Source organism: Dipodomys spectabilis, unplaced genomic scaffold, assembly GCF_019054845.1.
Source record: "Dipodomys spectabilis isolate Male_0828 unplaced genomic scaffold, ASM1905484v1 ptg000061l, whole genome shotgun sequence".
In the NCBI taxonomy this organism is placed as follows: domain Eukaryota; kingdom Metazoa; phylum Chordata; class Mammalia; order Rodentia; family Heteromyidae; genus Dipodomys; species Dipodomys spectabilis.
Window position 1 is genome coordinate 3092884 of NW_024870738.1, and position 17214 is coordinate 3110097.

At 38.1% G+C, this 17214-nt stretch overlaps 1 protein-coding gene across 1 annotated transcript in view; it reads left to right on the forward strand.

The window, feature by feature from the left end:
* Egfl6 (EGF like domain multiple 6) overlaps window positions 1-15701 on the forward strand; it is a 46597-nt gene extending 30896 nt beyond the window's left edge. The window contains exons 7-12 of the mRNA XM_042680512.1: window positions 661-783; window positions 4861-5187; window positions 6852-6932; window positions 10056-10157; window positions 11660-11925; window positions 15183-15701. Coding sequence (XP_042536446.1) covers window positions 661-783; window positions 4861-5187; window positions 6852-6932; window positions 10056-10157; window positions 11660-11925; window positions 15183-15293 — 1010 coding nt within the window. The 3' untranslated portion in view covers window positions 15294-15701. The remainder of the gene's footprint in view (window positions 1-660; window positions 784-4860; window positions 5188-6851; window positions 6933-10055; window positions 10158-11659; window positions 11926-15182) is intronic.
* The last annotated feature ends 1513 nt before the right edge of the window (window positions 15702-17214 follow it).

Here is a 17214-nt window from a genome sequence, read left to right on the forward strand (position 1 = left end):
GTGATTAAGATTATCATCTGAGCTTCTCTTGTGACCCAATAGAAAACAATAAGCTATTTTTTGTCCTCATGTCTACAAATGGCATAGATCAAAAGTGGAAAGGAGAATAGAACAAATGAACCTCTGACTTAAGAGAGATTTAGCTAATTTTCCTCCTGTAAATCCAGCAAACGAGTTCAGACCAGCCTGACTCCTTCTTCTAAGCAGGCTGTGCACAAAATGCCCATCCGTATGAACTCAGATGATGTCAATGATTCCTGGCTGGTCTTGACTTTTTGTTCCTTTGGAGCTTCAAGCGCTTCCTAATATAGAATGTATTTTCTCATATTGTTATTTAGCTCTATATCACACGGATGAGTATGCTAAGACAAAAACCTAAACATGTTACAAATTTCAATGGCATTAATAACTAGGACATAAAATTGGTATGTGGGAGATGAGCTGCCTATATACTCCTCACATATCAGGCAGGAGTCAGGCAAAGCCAGGATTCTAGGCCAGTGGGCCTGGATTTTTGAACACCTCTCAATTCTCAGACAACAAATACTTGGTTTGTTATGGTGTTGAGTATTTGGCCTTGGAGTTGTTCAAGGATAAGAGATATTCTTTCAGCAAGTCCTATTACCATAAAGTTGTTCACTGGAATGTTCATGATTTTAGATATAAATGAATGTGCTGTGAATACCCATACGTGCAGTCTCCATGCCAATTGTCTCAATACCCAAGGATCCTTCAAGTGCAAATGCAAGCAAGGATATAAAGGCAATGGACTTCTATGTTCTGGTAAGTAGTATTTGGTTATGAGATTTTTGTTATTCCCAACAAAGCAGTCTCTCTGTACCTCCTTGTTCCCTCCCACCACTCTCCTTCCTCTTCCTCCTCTTCCTCTTCTTTTCTTCCTCTTCCTTCTCTTCTTATCCCAACCTATCTCCTCCCTCCCTTCCTTCTTTTCTTTCTAAGTGCAGTGTCTAAATTTAACTCTGCCTCAGCCCTGTGTTCTTTGCTAGATGACCACATTTACAATTCTCACTAAAGTTGTAGGCATAAAACTGAAAGAACATCAATGCATGTTTTTCCAATTACAACATTGTTTCATCAGGACTTTTTCCAGAATGCACAATAGAAACCAAGTAGGATGCACTGGATTCCCTGCTTTCTTACAAAGAATCCTATTGCTCTTGCTGATGAATGATTTGATGATCAGAAGTTAAAACTATAAATTTAAAACCAAGTGCTGGTAGCTCACACCTATAATCCTGGCTACTCAGGAGGCTGAGATCTAGGATCTCCATTGAAAGCCAGCCCAGGCACTTATCTGTGAGGCTCTTATCTTCAATTAACCACCAGAAAACCGGAAGTGGTGCTGTAGCTCAAGTGGTAGAGTGCTTGCCTTCAGCTGAAGAGCTCAAACACAGTGCCCAGGCCCAGAGTTCAAGACCCATGATCGACAGGGGGAAAAAACTATAAGTTTAATATGCAGATACAACTAAAAGATGTCACTGCTATTAACAATTACAACCTGGCCCTCTCAACACAAAAGACTTTATTCCATATGTGCTATGTCTGAAGAGATTTTTTTAGAATATTTCTTTTTGGTGTACCCTTCAGAGGACCCCAGGCTTATAGAAAACTCGCCATTATTTTTCTTCAGTACCAGTACTGGGTCATAAACTCATGGCTTGGGCACTGTCTCTTAGCTTTTTTGCTCAAAGCTGGCACTCTACCACTTGAACCATAGCTCAGATTTTTGATTATCAAATTGAAATACAAGTCTCAGACTCTCCTGTCTGGGCTGGCTTTGAACCAAGTCCTTTGATCTCATCCTCCCAAGTAACTAAGATTATGGGTATGAGCCCTCAGGACCTTCCCCTCCCCCATTTTTATATTATCAAAAAGATGACACAACAATCAAGACTTTTTTTAAATCATTACTTTAAGTAACTGTAAAAAATGGATTTCAACACTTCAGTTTATGAGTATATCTTGATCAATGTCACCCTTCCGTTGTTCTCCCCATCTCTTCCAGCCCCACCCGTCCCCTCGAGTTAACTAGTTCCATTTTCACATATGCACATTAAGTAGGATGACTTTACTCACCCACCCTTCCTCTGTCCACCTGTTAAGACATTTTAAAAGAAAATAATCATTTATTATATCAAATTCAAAACAGCAGTACCTAGATAAAGCCAAATGCAGTTATGTATATGCATTTTCATCTTCGCTCAGTTTTCTTTGTACATATTGAGGGAATGAAATTATTGACACTACAAAGGTTGTGATGTTTTGATTTTGTTTTTGTTTTCAACAAGAACATTTGAAACTTCAAAGCAAAAACTAAAAGCAGATGTTTAGGTTTGTTTGGAGTACACTGCAACCTACTCCTCATCATTTATTAAAGGTCCTTAGTTTTATGTTACTGCTTACATGAAGGAAATTTACAATGAATGGGTGTTTCCTTTTAATTATTCACACTGCATACTGTGAATGATTCAGAGATGCATACATAAAATTAGGTAGTGAGGCCTCCCATAAACACCTATATGTAATCAGCACATTCTAAACAAAACTTAACAATACAACTTCTGGCAAAGAAGTTGAAAACAGGCCAAGCGAAGGTCAGGAAAATAAGTAGTGATGTATTACTTTTATTAGTGCTAGTTCATTTTGTGCCAAATACATATAAGCTGTCACAATGAGAAATAACTAAAATGTCTCATTGAAAAGAAGCATACTGTATTTATGTCCTACTAACTGTAGACTGATGTCAAAGTAAAAGCACTGTATAAAGAGCATATACATTTTCAAAGAACTTTCTTTCCCTTTTGATTACACAGAAAAGAAAAATGCAAACTACTCTTTATTTATTTTTAACTACTTTGGGAAAAAATTGAATTAGCCAAATGATGAAGAAGGAAGGAAGGAAGAGAAAAGATTAAAACATTGCCAAGAAAAATATTCTAATAAAATCCCACTCCAACCTCTTTCCACAGTATTCATTTTGGCATCAGAATTTAATTCCCTCTAAACTATATTTAAGTAGTTGATTTGAGTAAATTGACTCGGGAGTTATCAGACCCTTTCTTACGTAATGTTAGACTAGCTTATCCCCAAAGAGTTTCTAGTAGGACAAAGTATTTGATTTTAAGTATCAGTGCTATTAATTTTTAACCAATTACATTTTTACCATCAGTTGGACATTCATCATTGTTATGAGAATATTCCTGGGAAAGGATACATATCTTTGAATCATAAATCTCAAGGAATTTGAGCCAGTCTAGAGCAAAGTGGCCTTAATCCATAAAGCAGGAATAAACCTATCATGAAAATAAGAATTGAAAAATCAGTTGTTCATATGCTTCACCCTCAAATTCTAGCTCAGCTCCTAGCCAGCTGAGTGACCCTGAGCAAGGCGCTTTGTATTTCCCAGGTGCCCGATGTATAATATTGGGCTGAAAGCCTTATCTACCTCCTGAGATCTTCTACACTAGCCATTCTGTCCTCACTCCCACCCCAAGTCATTGATCTACATCAAAATAGGAGGAATGATCTAGATGTATAGTGTGTGTGTGTGTGTGTGTGTGTGTGTGTGTGTGTCTGTGTGTGTGTGTGTGTGTGTGTGTGTTGGTCTTGGGCTCAAGGTTAGTGCTCTACCACTTGAGCCAAAACTCCACTTCTGGCTTCTTGGTTGTTAATTGGAGGTAAGAGTCTTATGGGTTCTTCTTCCCGGGCTAGCTAGAGGTGTGTTTCTTAAAGCAACTTAATTTCAATAAATAGCAAACGAAGCCAGGTACCAGTGACTCACATCTGTCATCCTAGCTATGTGGGAAGCTGAGATTGGGAGGACTGCAGTTTCAGGCCAGCTCAGGCAGAAAAGTCCATGAGGTGACTCCTCAATGTGAACAGCAAGACGTAGTGACATGTGATTATAATCCTAGCTACATTATAAACAGAAAACAAGAGGATCGTGGTTCATACATATGTGCCTGGCAGAAAATGTGACCTTATCTCAAAAATAACCAGTACAAAAAAGATCTGGAGTAATGGCTCAGTGGGAGAGCATCTGCTTATCAAGCATGAGGCCCTGAGTTCAGATTCCAATACCACCAAAAATAAATAAATCGGAAATTAATATAAAAGAGTTAATATAGGAGACTGTTTTCAGATAGTGGTTGACTGAGCTGAAAAAATTTTTAAGCAAAGAGAAGGGGAAAGGAAAATTAGATCCATATACACCAGTTTTACATTTCACAAAGGGATCATGACAGAAAATATTTATGGTTTAACTTGGTGGTAAAACAGTATATGAACATCAAATCTCTCTTCAGAAAAATAGAAATATCAGTAGACCCTGGAAAATCCACTTTACTTTTGGAATCTGTAGCCTAACTAGGTAGTACCAAATTTTTTTTTTACTAAAATAGCTTCTGAAGCAAAATAAAATGTTTCCTGTAACAAAAGGTAAATAGGATAAATGCCATGACATTTTAACTGTTAAAAACCAGTGGCAAGGACAAAGGATGAGCTAATGCAACAATGATACTCACTAGACACTATGTTGGAAATGAACTTTACAACTTGGGGGGGGGGAGGGGTAAACGGGAGAAAATGGGGAAAAGGGTGACAGCATTTAAAAAGAACTCAACTCATTACTTATGTAACTGAAAGACCTCTGTTCATCACCTTTATGATACATTTAAAAAAAAATAATCACATTAAAAAATAGCCGCATGTATGGGGAAACCTCATATGAGTTGATTCTAGAAGCATTCACTTATTGCACTTTTAATACTTCCAAAATGTTCCATTGTTCAAGCGTGAGCTAATTATCAGCCAATCTGGATCTTCTCACCTGTGTTTCAGTTATCCCTGAAAAGTCTGTGAAGGAAAGCCGCAAAATACCTGGGCCCATCAAAGACCGAATCAAAAAGTTGCTTGCTCACAAAAACAGCATGAAAAAGAAGCTGAGAATCCAAAACGTCACCCCAGGACCCACTGGCACTCACCCCCCTAAGGTTAACTTGCAGTCCTTCAGTCCTGAAGAGAGTGTTGCCAGGAATGGCCACACTAATAGAGAAAAGCCAGGGAAGGAAGAGAGAATGAAAGAGGGGCTTGAGAAAGAGAAAACATTAGAGAAAGCCTTGAAGAACGATGTGGAGCAGGAACGAAGCCTTCGAGGAGATGTGTTTTGTAAGTATCACTCTTGTTATTTATACACTTAGTGAAAAAATGAATTATGATCCTTCCTCGCAAATGAAAGGAAAACCAGTTTCAGGCCTTAAAGAGAAATGCTGGGCTGGGTACCCATGGCTCGCACCAGTAATCCTAGCTACTCTGAAGGCTGAGATCCTACGATTGTAGTTCGAAGCCAGCCCAGGCAGGAAAGTCCATGGGACTCTTACCTCCAATTAACTGCCCCAAGAGCCAAGAACGGAGTGATGACTCAAGTGGGAGAGCACTAGCCTCAAGCAAAAAAAGAAAAAAAGCTGTGAGATTGCACCCAGGCCCTGTGTTTAAGCCCGGAAGACTAGCACACAAACAGAGAGGGGGGAGGAGAGGGAAAGAGGGAGAAGGGAGAGGGGGGGAAAGGAAGGGGAGGGAAGGGGAGGGGAAGAGGAAGGGAAAGGGGAAGGAGAAGGGGAAGGGGAAGGGGAAGGGAAAAAGGGAAGGGGAAGGGTAAAGGGAAGGGAAGGCCCTTAAATCCTGAGAAGCAGAGCACTGTGTAAGGTATAGAGAGCTCCTTACACAGGTGTTAATCTGCTGCTCTGGGAAATGAAGAAAGTAAATTCTGTTCCCTTACCTTGGGACTTCCATCATGGCACATACCCACCAATGCAGGAAACCTGCTGTTCCTGTGGGCACAGTGGTCTACCAACCAAGCTCTCCCTCTAATGCACTCATATCCCAAATTAGAGAGATCCTTACCACATAAGTCTGCCAAGCTACTTCTTGCTATGAAAAGGGAACTTCACAGTCATAGGGTTATGGTGATTAAAAGTCAAAGTAGAAAGGCATAGAGGAAATGTTATAGTGGAGCTTAATTTTCTGCATAAACAAGCTAATTGCTATATATCTCTTTATAATGGTTGCAGTATAGAACTCTCCATAGGTCTCAGTCCCTCTAGGTCAGTTTCTATATTAACCCAGCCCATATCCCCACACTGAACTTCATGTTCTTCTTATTGGGTCTTCATTGATTACTCTATATTTTGCTTTGTCTGTTTTGGTTCTATGAGTGGTGATCATATATATAAATGCCAGTTGTAACTGACCAAAAGATAAGTTAGAAGTGAAACCACCTGTCTAAGAAATATCATACCAGTCACATTACCTCCTTACTAGTACAAATCTCAAGGAAGTATAACCACAAAACCTGGTGAGAAAAGATGTGCTTAGTTCATCTAAAAGAACTTCTGGGGGAAAATGTTGTTCTAGATGAGGAAACTGTGAATGATTGGAAAATGGTGGGGGGAAGGACACTACTCCAATATATTCTGTCATTACAATACATGATTAGCTGGGCACTGGTGGCTCACACCTGTAATCCTAGCTACTCAGGAGGATCTGAGGATTACAGTTTGAAGCCAGCCCAGTATGAAAGTATGTGAGACTCTTATCTCCAATTAACCACCTGAAAATTAGAACTGGGACTGTGGCTCAAAGTGGCAGAGCTCTAGCCTTTAGCAGAAGAACTCAGGGATGGTACTCAGGCCCTGAGTTCAAGCCCCACAGTCAACAAAAAAAATAGAATACATGATAAAAACCTTCTTTTTGCAGTCATTGAATTCATTCTTTCTGAGCATGTGTGGATTTGGTTCTCTTTTCTTCATAACTTATCAAGTGATCTTTTTCAGCCCCTAAGGTTAATGAAGAAGGTGACTTGGATTTGGTTCTGACCCAAAGAAAATCTCTAAATTCCAAACTGGAGCACAAAGGTAAACAATTCGTTCTCCTATGTATATATCCTCTCATATTGTCCATATTCATTTCTCCATAGGATGAGGTTTTTACTTTTAAATTACTGCTTCATTCATAAACTGTCAAGGGAAAAACCATTATATCATGACACACAATACCAGCATTAAAAATAGTAGGTCCTGTGTGATTAATGCCAATAGTTACAATATAAGTAAGGCTAGTTTCTGCCATTCTCACATGACTTGAGAGTAATAATTTCAGGCAGACTATATGTTGAAGATGGGAGAAATTTACTCATTTGTCTATATCCAGAATGTTTACAACCTGAAAATTCCCACCAAAATAATTTACTCTTACTATAGTAATGCTGAATAACAAACCACTACAAACTGGAATTGGCCCACAGCAATATTTGTTGATTTTTTTTGCTTGTGCATTTATGGTTGGCGAGGCAGGTCATTTGTGCTTGTGCTGACTTAGGATATGTACAGAATGAACATCTTGGATTTCAGTCTGGTTTAGGATTCAGGTTCACTTCCATCACCTAGTATCATCGGAATTTGGACAAATTGCTTATGAATTTTAGTTCTGAGGCTCTGATGATAGACTTTTTGTTAACTGAAAGGCTCACATGCACTTGGCTTCATCAGCTGGTACTCTTTGACTTGAGCCTTGCCTTCAGCCCATCTTTTTGTTGGTTATTTTGGAGATGGGCTCTTGTGGCTTTTTCTCCCTGGACTGGTTTCAAACCACATCTCAGCTTCCTGAGTAGCTAGGATTACAGGCTTGAGACACCAGCAGCTGGCTATTAAATATGCATCTTGGTCTGAAAAGCAGCACCTAAGTCAGAAATGTGAGCTACATATTCATGTTTTAATATGTGAAAACCATAGGGGTGACAGAATGTTTGTGAAAATATTTAACAATTTGAAATGAGTCAAGAAAAAGATACTTATTCCCTCCTTGTATTCCTTTATTTCTTGACATATATAGCTGAAACTCCAAAATCAGAGCCAGAGGCTAGCTTTCGTTTTAAATCAGAAGTATCTCCATCTTCTCACTCTTTCATACTGGTATTTTTTTTAAATCTGCATCAGAAGTCAGCAAACTTTTATCCTGAAGGGCCAGATAATAAATACTTTAGGCTTTGTAGATCACTTGATCTCTGGAGGAACTCCTCACCTCTGTCCTCGTAGCTCAGAGGTAGCCACACATAGATATATAAATTTATGAACAGAGAGGGTTTCAATAAAACTCTACAAAAATGGGCAGTAAGCCAGGATGTTCGTTTGCTGGCCTCAGCTCTACATAAAAGTAACCACAGGCACTGGTTCAAAATTTGTTCTAGTTGACTCCAACTATATTTCTCTCAACAAGGGAGTCATTCTAGCATGAAGAACCCAGAAACAATGTAGAAACTGGCATTGTCTCAGAATATTTGATCCAACCTACTGGTGGCAAATTTCTAACTGGAATGTCACAATTATGAGGAAAATTTTGTTACTTTAGCTCTTATTTGAGCTCATGAGATTTTAATTGATGGAAGTACCTGAGTAATATGAAGAGGACAATATCATAGAAAAGATTCATAAGTTAGATTTCCCAAGAGATGGGAACACACAGGCCCCAGGGGGAACATCTACAATCAAGAGACAGAGACATGAGGCAGGGAAAAATGTAGGCCTCAGCCTTTCTATGAGAAGAAGCAAGGGAGGGCAGAGAAAAACACTTAGGATTGACTAACTGGAATGCTTACAAAGAGCTTTAAAGCACAAGAGCTGTCCTCAACTGTTTGGTACCTGACCCTGGAATGATTTATGGCAAGGGAAATACTGACTTGGTGGTCATGTTAGTCAATTGTCCATCAACATAACCAAATATTTGAGATTATCATCTGATAAGGATAAAAGATTTATTTGACTCGTGCTTTCAGAGGTTTTCAGCCTGTGGTTATTTAGGCGCACCGCTCTGGACCTGTGGCAAACAGAATATTACGGCAAAGTGTGTGGCAGAATATAACACTGCTAACTCTCCTAGTCAGAAAGCAGAAAGAGAAGAAAGGGCAGTTCCAGAATCCCCTTTCAAGGGCACGCCCCCTAGTTACCTCACTTCCTTCCACTAGGCCCAACTTCCCAAGGCTTGTACTACGGGCCAGTAACACCACAGGCTGGCTACCACTTCTTGGTCATACAATCTTTAGAGAATAGTTCAGATGCCAACCATGACAACGCATGAGAATTAGATATATGGGGTGGTTGGCTTGTGTGTATGAGATATGACCCCAAGTAAGTTTCTTACCCTGGATAATTAGGTCTGTAAGCACACCCCAGATGTGAAAACAACATAAAATACAGCAAAGGAAAAAAAAACACATTTACACTCTTAAGTTAAAATGTTGATTAGTCATAATCTATGTGAAATTTTGTATTGTACAAATAATCTAGAAAGTTCTGGCAAGATATTTACTTATTTATTTGGGTAGAAGACAATTTATTTTTCTGACCAGAATTTTATGAACAATTGATTGTATGCCCTATTTTTCTTTGCTCATGCAGATCTTGCCTATTACTTGTTTTATTTTTATTTTATTGTCCTTTTTTAAGATCACAACTAAATGTGTTGAGAATGTCTTCACAGGTTTAAGTAAAAATAGGGCAACCCTATGAGCAATTCAGTTTCCATGATCTGTACTCTTTGCAACTGAAAATATGACTTTGCCTTCCAAAGCTCCTAATGTTAGCTATTTTTCTGATGTTTTTGTGTGTGTATCTCCTAATGTTAGCTATTTTTCTGATGTTCGTGTGTGTGTGTGTGTGTGTGTGTGTGTGTGTGTGTGTGTGTGTGTGTGTGTGTGTGTGTGTGTGTGTGTGTGTGTGTGTTGGCCTTCAGAGCCTCAGCAGTGCTGTCCCTGAGCTTCTTTTGCTCAAGGCTAGTGCTCTACCACTTCAGCCACAGTAGCACTTCCTGTTTTCTAGTGATTAATTGGAGATGAGTCTCATAGACTTTCCTGCCTGAATTGGCTTCAAACCATTACCCTCAGATCTCAGCCTCCTGAGTAGCTGAGATTACAGATGTGAGCTACTAGCACCCTGGCTCTAATATACTGAATGGTTGTAAAAATGTGTCTTTTTTAAAATCAGATTTAAACATCTCAGTTGACTGCAGCTTTGATCATGGGGTCTGTGACTGGAAACAGGACAGAGAAGATGACTTTGACTGGAATCCTGCTGATCGAGATAATGGTATTTAGATTTAACTATTTCATGTTCTGCAATATGGCAAAGGTAAAAACAAAACAAAAACAAAAGGCTTTCCACTGGTGGAGGGTTATTGATCCTCTCACTCCTTAGGTCAGGGTGGTTTGTCATCTTTGGAAATATTTAGACCTTCCACAGTTTTCCCAAATGGATGTCTCACTTGATCCAGCATATATTCTCTTATCATAATTTCCCCTGCACCTACCTGACCCACCAACTGCTGCTTCACCAACTTTTATATTTACCAACTCCTCTTCTGGGAGAGAAAGATGTAGGGAATCACATAAAGTTTTGAAGCATTGGGGGAAAGGCAGAAAGGAATTCTTCCTTTTCTCTTGTACACTAGCCATGTTTCTCTGTAGTTTTCTGTATTTCTGGAAGAAATACATCTTAAAAGAGATTGTTATCTCTAGCGATTATCTCTAGATTATTATCTCCAACCTTGATGTAGTCATCTCCTGCAGTCATTTTTCAAAGCATTAAAAAATTACATCATGTTAGTGTGAAGTCCATGACTTTAAATCCTGGCTTGAGCTTTCTCTTCTGTTACTGGAGGATTACTTTTTTTGGGGGGGGGTCCGGTCGTGGGGCCTGAACTCTGGGCTTGGGCGCTGTCCCTCAAGGCTAGCGCTCTACCACTTGAGCCATAGCGCCACTTCCGGCTTTTTTCTTTTTGCTTATGTGGTGCTGAGGAATCGAACCCAGGGCCTCAGGCATGCAAGGCAAGCGCTGTACCACTGAGCCACCTTCCCAGCCCCTACTGGTGGATTTCTTGCCAGTCCTGACTTTGGATTTTTCTCATTGTCACCCCTAACCTGTGGATGTCCTGCCCTTTCTACTGCCTAATTCAACGTTATTGATGAACACTGGCTTTCCTCCTTGAGAAGAGCATTTTGTCTTACACATGTCATTTACAACCCATACTGAATTTCTGTCTTCTGTAGGCTGACTATATAACTAAGGACACCTGTTATATATCTGGGATACCAGTTCCTTACTAGTAAAATTATTTCTTTGGGAATATATAGTCTCCACCTTCAGCTAAAAGATCCTCCTTCTAGATACTTCCTTGAAACTAATTCCGCTTAGAGATTTTTTTTCTTTTAAACCTAATGTACAATCAGAAAATTTCAATATTTCCTAACAAGAATCCCTTTTGGAATTTGGGGTTAGATTCGAGAGGATTCATCACATTCCTGTGAGACTAACACTGAAGACCGAAGGCAAGGTTAACCTATCTACTATGACCAAGCTTGATGAATGTGGACACATTCCTCAGTTTCCTTCTCTATATAATGAAGGGTTGCAACTCTGTAATTCCAAAACTTCATTTTAGCATGAACATTTTTTTCAAGTATTCAAAGTGATAATAAAGGACTTCAGCTTTCTCTGCGGCAGAGTGTTGTTCATTTCTATAGCTATTTTATATATTGTAGCCAGCCCCTTTCCAATGGCTTCATTGACTGTACATTCTTGTTCTCTTAAAGCCGTTGGCTATTATATGGCAGTTCCAGCATTGGCCGGGCACAAGAAGGATGTCGGCCGACTGAAACTTCTCCTGCCAGGCCTGCAACCCCAAAGCAACTTCTGTTTACTCTTTGACTACCGGCTGGCTGGAAACAAAGTAGGAAAACTTCGAGTGTTTGTGAAAAACAGTAACAATGCCTTGGCATGGGAAGAAACCAAGAATGGGGATGAAAGATGGAAGACAGGAAAAATTCAGTTGTATCAAGGGATTGATACTACCAAAAGTGTAAGTGAAAAAGAAATGATTAAAGTAGCTATTTACATGTTTTAATAATTCACTGAACATTTACTGAAATGTCCGTCTTCTAGGGATATAAAGAAAAATAAGATTTCCCCTAACTCACTAAGCTTGTACTCTAGAGTAAAGTGATTTTCCATTTACATTTCTTTGTTTTTTTTTTTTCTTTTTATGCCAGTACTGGGGCTTGATCTCAGGGTCTAGGCACTGACTCTTGACTTTTCTGCTCAAGTTTGGCATTCTACCACTTGAGCCACAGCTCCACTTCCAGCTTTATGGTGGCTAATTGGAGATAAGAGTCTCACACTTTTCTGTCCAGGTTGATTTTGAACCACAATCCTTAGATCTCACCCTCCTGAATAGCTAGGATTCCTGGTCTTGTACATTCCTTAATATTTTTTAAAAAAACACTATTTTTCTTATTAGATTTTTTTTGCCAGTCCTGAGGCTTGAACTCAAGGCCTGTACATTGTCTCTCAGTTTCCTCTTTCTCAAGGCCAGCATTTTACCACTTGAGCCACACACCATTTCTGGCTTTTACTGTTTATGTGGTACTGAGGAATAGAACACAGGGCTTCATGCATGCTAGGCAAGCACTCTACTACTAAGCCACATTCCCAGCCCTCTTATTAGTTTTATGTGCAGAATTTGGCACAGTAAATGACAACCAAAAGGTAATTTTAAAATGCTTTTTTTTAATGATCACAGCAAGGCTGTGTTTTATTTCAGTCATTTTGAAAACTATTGTGTAACTATATATAAAGCAAAAAGAGATGACAGTGAGTAATATAATGACACTGTTGATTTTTAATCTGACTTCAAAATGCCAATTTTCTCTAAATTTGGAATTTATTATTTTTTAAAGTTTAGAAAAGCCAAAGAGAAATTCTTTCACTGTAAAAAGTAAAGATTCATAATCCCACCACAATAAGCATTGTATGAATGCTTTTGTGGTTTGCTTTCCATATGAATACATGTTTTAATCTATTTATAACCATAGTTGGCATAGGTGATTGTCAAATTCCAGTTTGACAGAATATATGTATGAATGCTTTTAAGGAAGAGCAACATGTTCCAAATTAAATATTCTTTTCTCTCTAAAGCTTCTGGTCTAAAGTAACCTTAATCATTTTTGAGTCTGAATCATCAGGCTGTCCTCTAAATTTTGTAGAATGTACAAACTTCTTCCTTTTTTCTGGGAGATATACTTTTTTGTGGATGATATTGAATAGGTACTTCCTAAATTGTAGCTATTGTTATCTTTATAATTTTGCATTTTTAAGTATTTTGCTGGTTTTTATGGTTTTTTTAATTGTGAAAATACTGTACAGAGGGGTTACAATTACATGGGCAAGATAATGAGTACATTTCTTATCAAGCATTGTAGCCTCCTCCTTTGTTTCCCCTTCCCATCCCTTCCCATCCTCCCCCGTCCCCCACCCATTCCTCTCCCCCCTCCACTCCTCCCCCCCCCCCCCGCAACAGAGTTGTAAAGTTTGTTTTCAACATAACGACTTGTACATCTCATTGTTGCAATGGGTCCACCTGTATCCCTATTTAAACGATTTGTTTTTTCCCTTCCCCTCCACAAATTATACCGACATCAAATACAGTGAAAGCAGAGGTTATACTGTGGGAGGGGGAAGGGGACATACAAAGCAGCAAAGAAATAATCTTATAAATGTGTTAGAAACAATCTCATGAAAGAAAAAAACATTTGAATACATATCTTAGGGTTCGTTTCCCTAACATCAACTTATCTGACCTTTTCTGCTTGACTCAGACATATACTAGATGTTGCAAATAAGGAAACCATGGGACCTATGTTTCTTTGGGCCTGGCTTACTTCACTTAATATAATTTTTTCCAAGTCTTTCCATTTCCTAACAAATGGGCAATGTCATTCTTTCTGATGGAGGCATAGAATTCCATTGTGTATATATACCACATTTTCTTGATCCATTCATCTACTGAGGGGCATCTGGGTTGGTTCCATATCTTAGCTATGGTAAATAATGTTTTAATATTGAGACAAACTACTTTCTGAAGAGCATTACAGTGTTGAAGAAGCATAAACATCTACTCAATAAATATTTATATTAATCGTATTTGTCTGAAAATGGGTGAATACAAAATAATCGCTATATATCTAAGTTTTGTTAAGTGAAATCACTGTCATTTTGTGTTCTATTTGAACATAATTCTTTTTTTTCTTTTTTTGTCCATTGTGGGAGCTGAACTCTGGGCCTAGGCACTGTCCTTCAGCTCTTCAGTTCAAGGCTAGCACTCTACCACTTGAGCCACAGTGCCACTTCTGGCTTTTTCTGCTTATGTGGTGCTGAGGAATCAAAACCAGGGCCTTATACATGCAAGGCAAGCGCTCTACCCCTGAGCCACCTTTCTAGCCCTGAACATAATTCTTTAATACTCTATGCATTCAAAATTTCAAAGTAGAATATAAAGATATTTCTCTTTGATTATTAATAGATATCTTAAACAAAAATGATTATTATACTCTAGTAAAACATTTTAACACATGAAAAATGTCTTTTCATACATTTTCTAAATACATAAACCCAAATTTTAAGTAAATTAGGTATACTACTATAACAACCAAAGTTCAAATACAGCAAATAAATTTCCTTTCAACTATATAGTTTTATATTGGATATCCTTAAGCCATATTACCTTTTATTTTAACCTGGTTTTGATGGTTAAACTTGTATTTATTTTCTGTTTTTACTCAGTAATTTCATTCTCATATTTTCAGATGAGAATCCTTTTTTCCATTTGTTTGTTTATTTGTGTGTTTGACAGGTCTCATTCAGTAGCCCAGGTTAACCTTGAATTTGAGATCCTCCTGCCTCTGCCTCCCAAGTGCTAGGATTACAGATGTCTACCACCATGAATGAACTCTTGTATGTATATGTGATGTTAAGGAGGGAGAACCCAGAGAAGGCCTTCTGCATTTTCTGCGAGTGTTCGCCCACTGAGTTATATCCCTGGCCCTCCAAAATTTTCATTTAAGCCCTACCCTCCTCAGCTTTGTGGGAACTTGGTTTACCTGAACAGAAGTCAATGTGAACACCTCACATCTGGAAAACACTTTACTGTATGTCCTATGTAGCCAATGTCAAAGCCAGTTTCTATGCAGTAGGAATATGTGAGTTTAGTCTTTATTAATAGTTTGAGTGTATCATTCTTTTGAATGTTTCACATAGTTTTTGTCCTCTCTTCATTATTAGATCATTTTTGAAGCAGAACGTGGCAAGGGCAAAACTGGAGAAATAGCAGTGGACGGCGTCTTGCTAATCTCAGGCTTCTGTCCGGATGACCTTCTATCTGTGGAAGGCTGAGTGCTGCTATCAACTTTTATATCTTTATATTTGCCTTTTTATATCATTCTCTTTTTATATTACATTATAAGCTCCTCCAATTTAGAAATACAAACTGAAAAATTATATTGTACCAATGGAAATGCCATTTTTAAGATTCTTTTCTTGTATCAAGTGTGCCAATGTTCACTTTAAATATACTACCACTGTAGCATTTCATTCATTTCTGGAATTTCCACGTTATATTATAAAATGTGGAGATGGAAGTTCATGTCCCTAACCCAGTAGATCTGCTTTTTCTAGTTGACTTGATGAATTTCTCAATCAATAGTTTGGAATAAAGACAAAAACAGTTTAGAAAAATGGTTAGCTGTTTGACTTTTGTGGTGATTCTTGGAAATTGTGACATTAAAAATAATCTTTGCCTAAGTGTCTCAGACTGAACTTTAATAGCTAAACTTGAGTATTTGAATGATTTGCAATAATAATAGCCAAATGATCATCCGTTACATGGTATGTTGATGATTCTATGTGTATGAGTATTTGGTTTTTAAATATTTTTTCATTATGGAAACACTTCATATTGTTTAATTTTTTTAAAATTTCTGCTATGGGAAAAGATGAATGCTTCAGTAAGTCTCATCTTCCAATGTAAATTAACATATCTTGTTAAATTCAAAAACTCAGAGGGCTACCAAAATATAAATTATCAAGTAAAAGGACTAAAAACAGAAAAGTTAAAAATTGATGCTTTTATTTTCCATTTCTCTTTTCTCAAATCCAAGAATAGCTTTGTGTAGCCAAGAATCTTGATTGTATTCCTCAAGAGCAGCATTGGACTGTCCCTCATTTATTATGGTTTATGACTTTTTGGTTTTATGATGGTGCTTTGAATTCGGGATCATTCTATTTTCTCAGGCTATCAATATGTGGTAGGATCCTCGTTAGGCTGAGCCGTAGCATTGAGGTCTATCTCCCAGTCGGCCATGTGATCATGAGAATTAACAAGCACATTCTGTGGCCTATTGTGTTGCTGCGGAGTTTAAGGATATTGTGCTTTGTCTCACATCCCATCATGTCTCCAAAACACCCATCTGTGTCTATCCATGAAGTATTCAACACTTTTATTATAAAAACAAAACTTGTATGATTTCCCTCAATGATAGTATAATGTAAATATTCTGAACACCTTTGAGATACAAGGTTAACCTGTGACGTGTAACAGAGATATAGCACTTTGACTTGTGATATTTTAATTATATGATAGCTTTATCAGGACATAATCTCAGAGAAACATCTGTATGGATGAAATGGAGAAACAGCTGTATGTTATTGAAGATTCTACATCAGAAACAGGTCTAAAACAGTTCCCAAATAGAAGGTTCCTCAGCTATTTTCTTTTATTATTTTCTTTAGTATATTTTCTTTCATCTTTGTCATTATCTTTAAGTGGTTGTACCAAAGTTCAATTCAACATATCAATTTATGGGTGCAATGCATCTTGAACAGCACCACTCCAGCTGTTTTCTTTCACCTAAAGCAATGAAAGTATAGAACCAAGTCTCTCAGGAGTGTGGTAATGCACCTATGGACCCTGCTCTCTACATGGTGGATTGTGCCACAGCTGAGTAAGTCTGAATTAGAAAACTCCCAATCCTATGTAAGGGCTGATAGAATACCTGCTGAGAGTTTGCACTGGAGGGAGATCTTCAGTACCTTGGTTAAGAAGTAAAGGTCTGCCAACAGAAAGGAAGATCCCCATCTCCATTCTCTAACCATACCCCCACTTCTGTTCCCTAAACAAATATCCTAGAAAAGACAGTATAAAGCAAAAGCTGTTGATGCCCTTGTGCCGAAGAGGGGAAAACCACAAGACACTCATCCCTTGAACAACCATTTGAAGGTGATTTTTAAATTATCATTAGAAGATAGTATTTAGAAA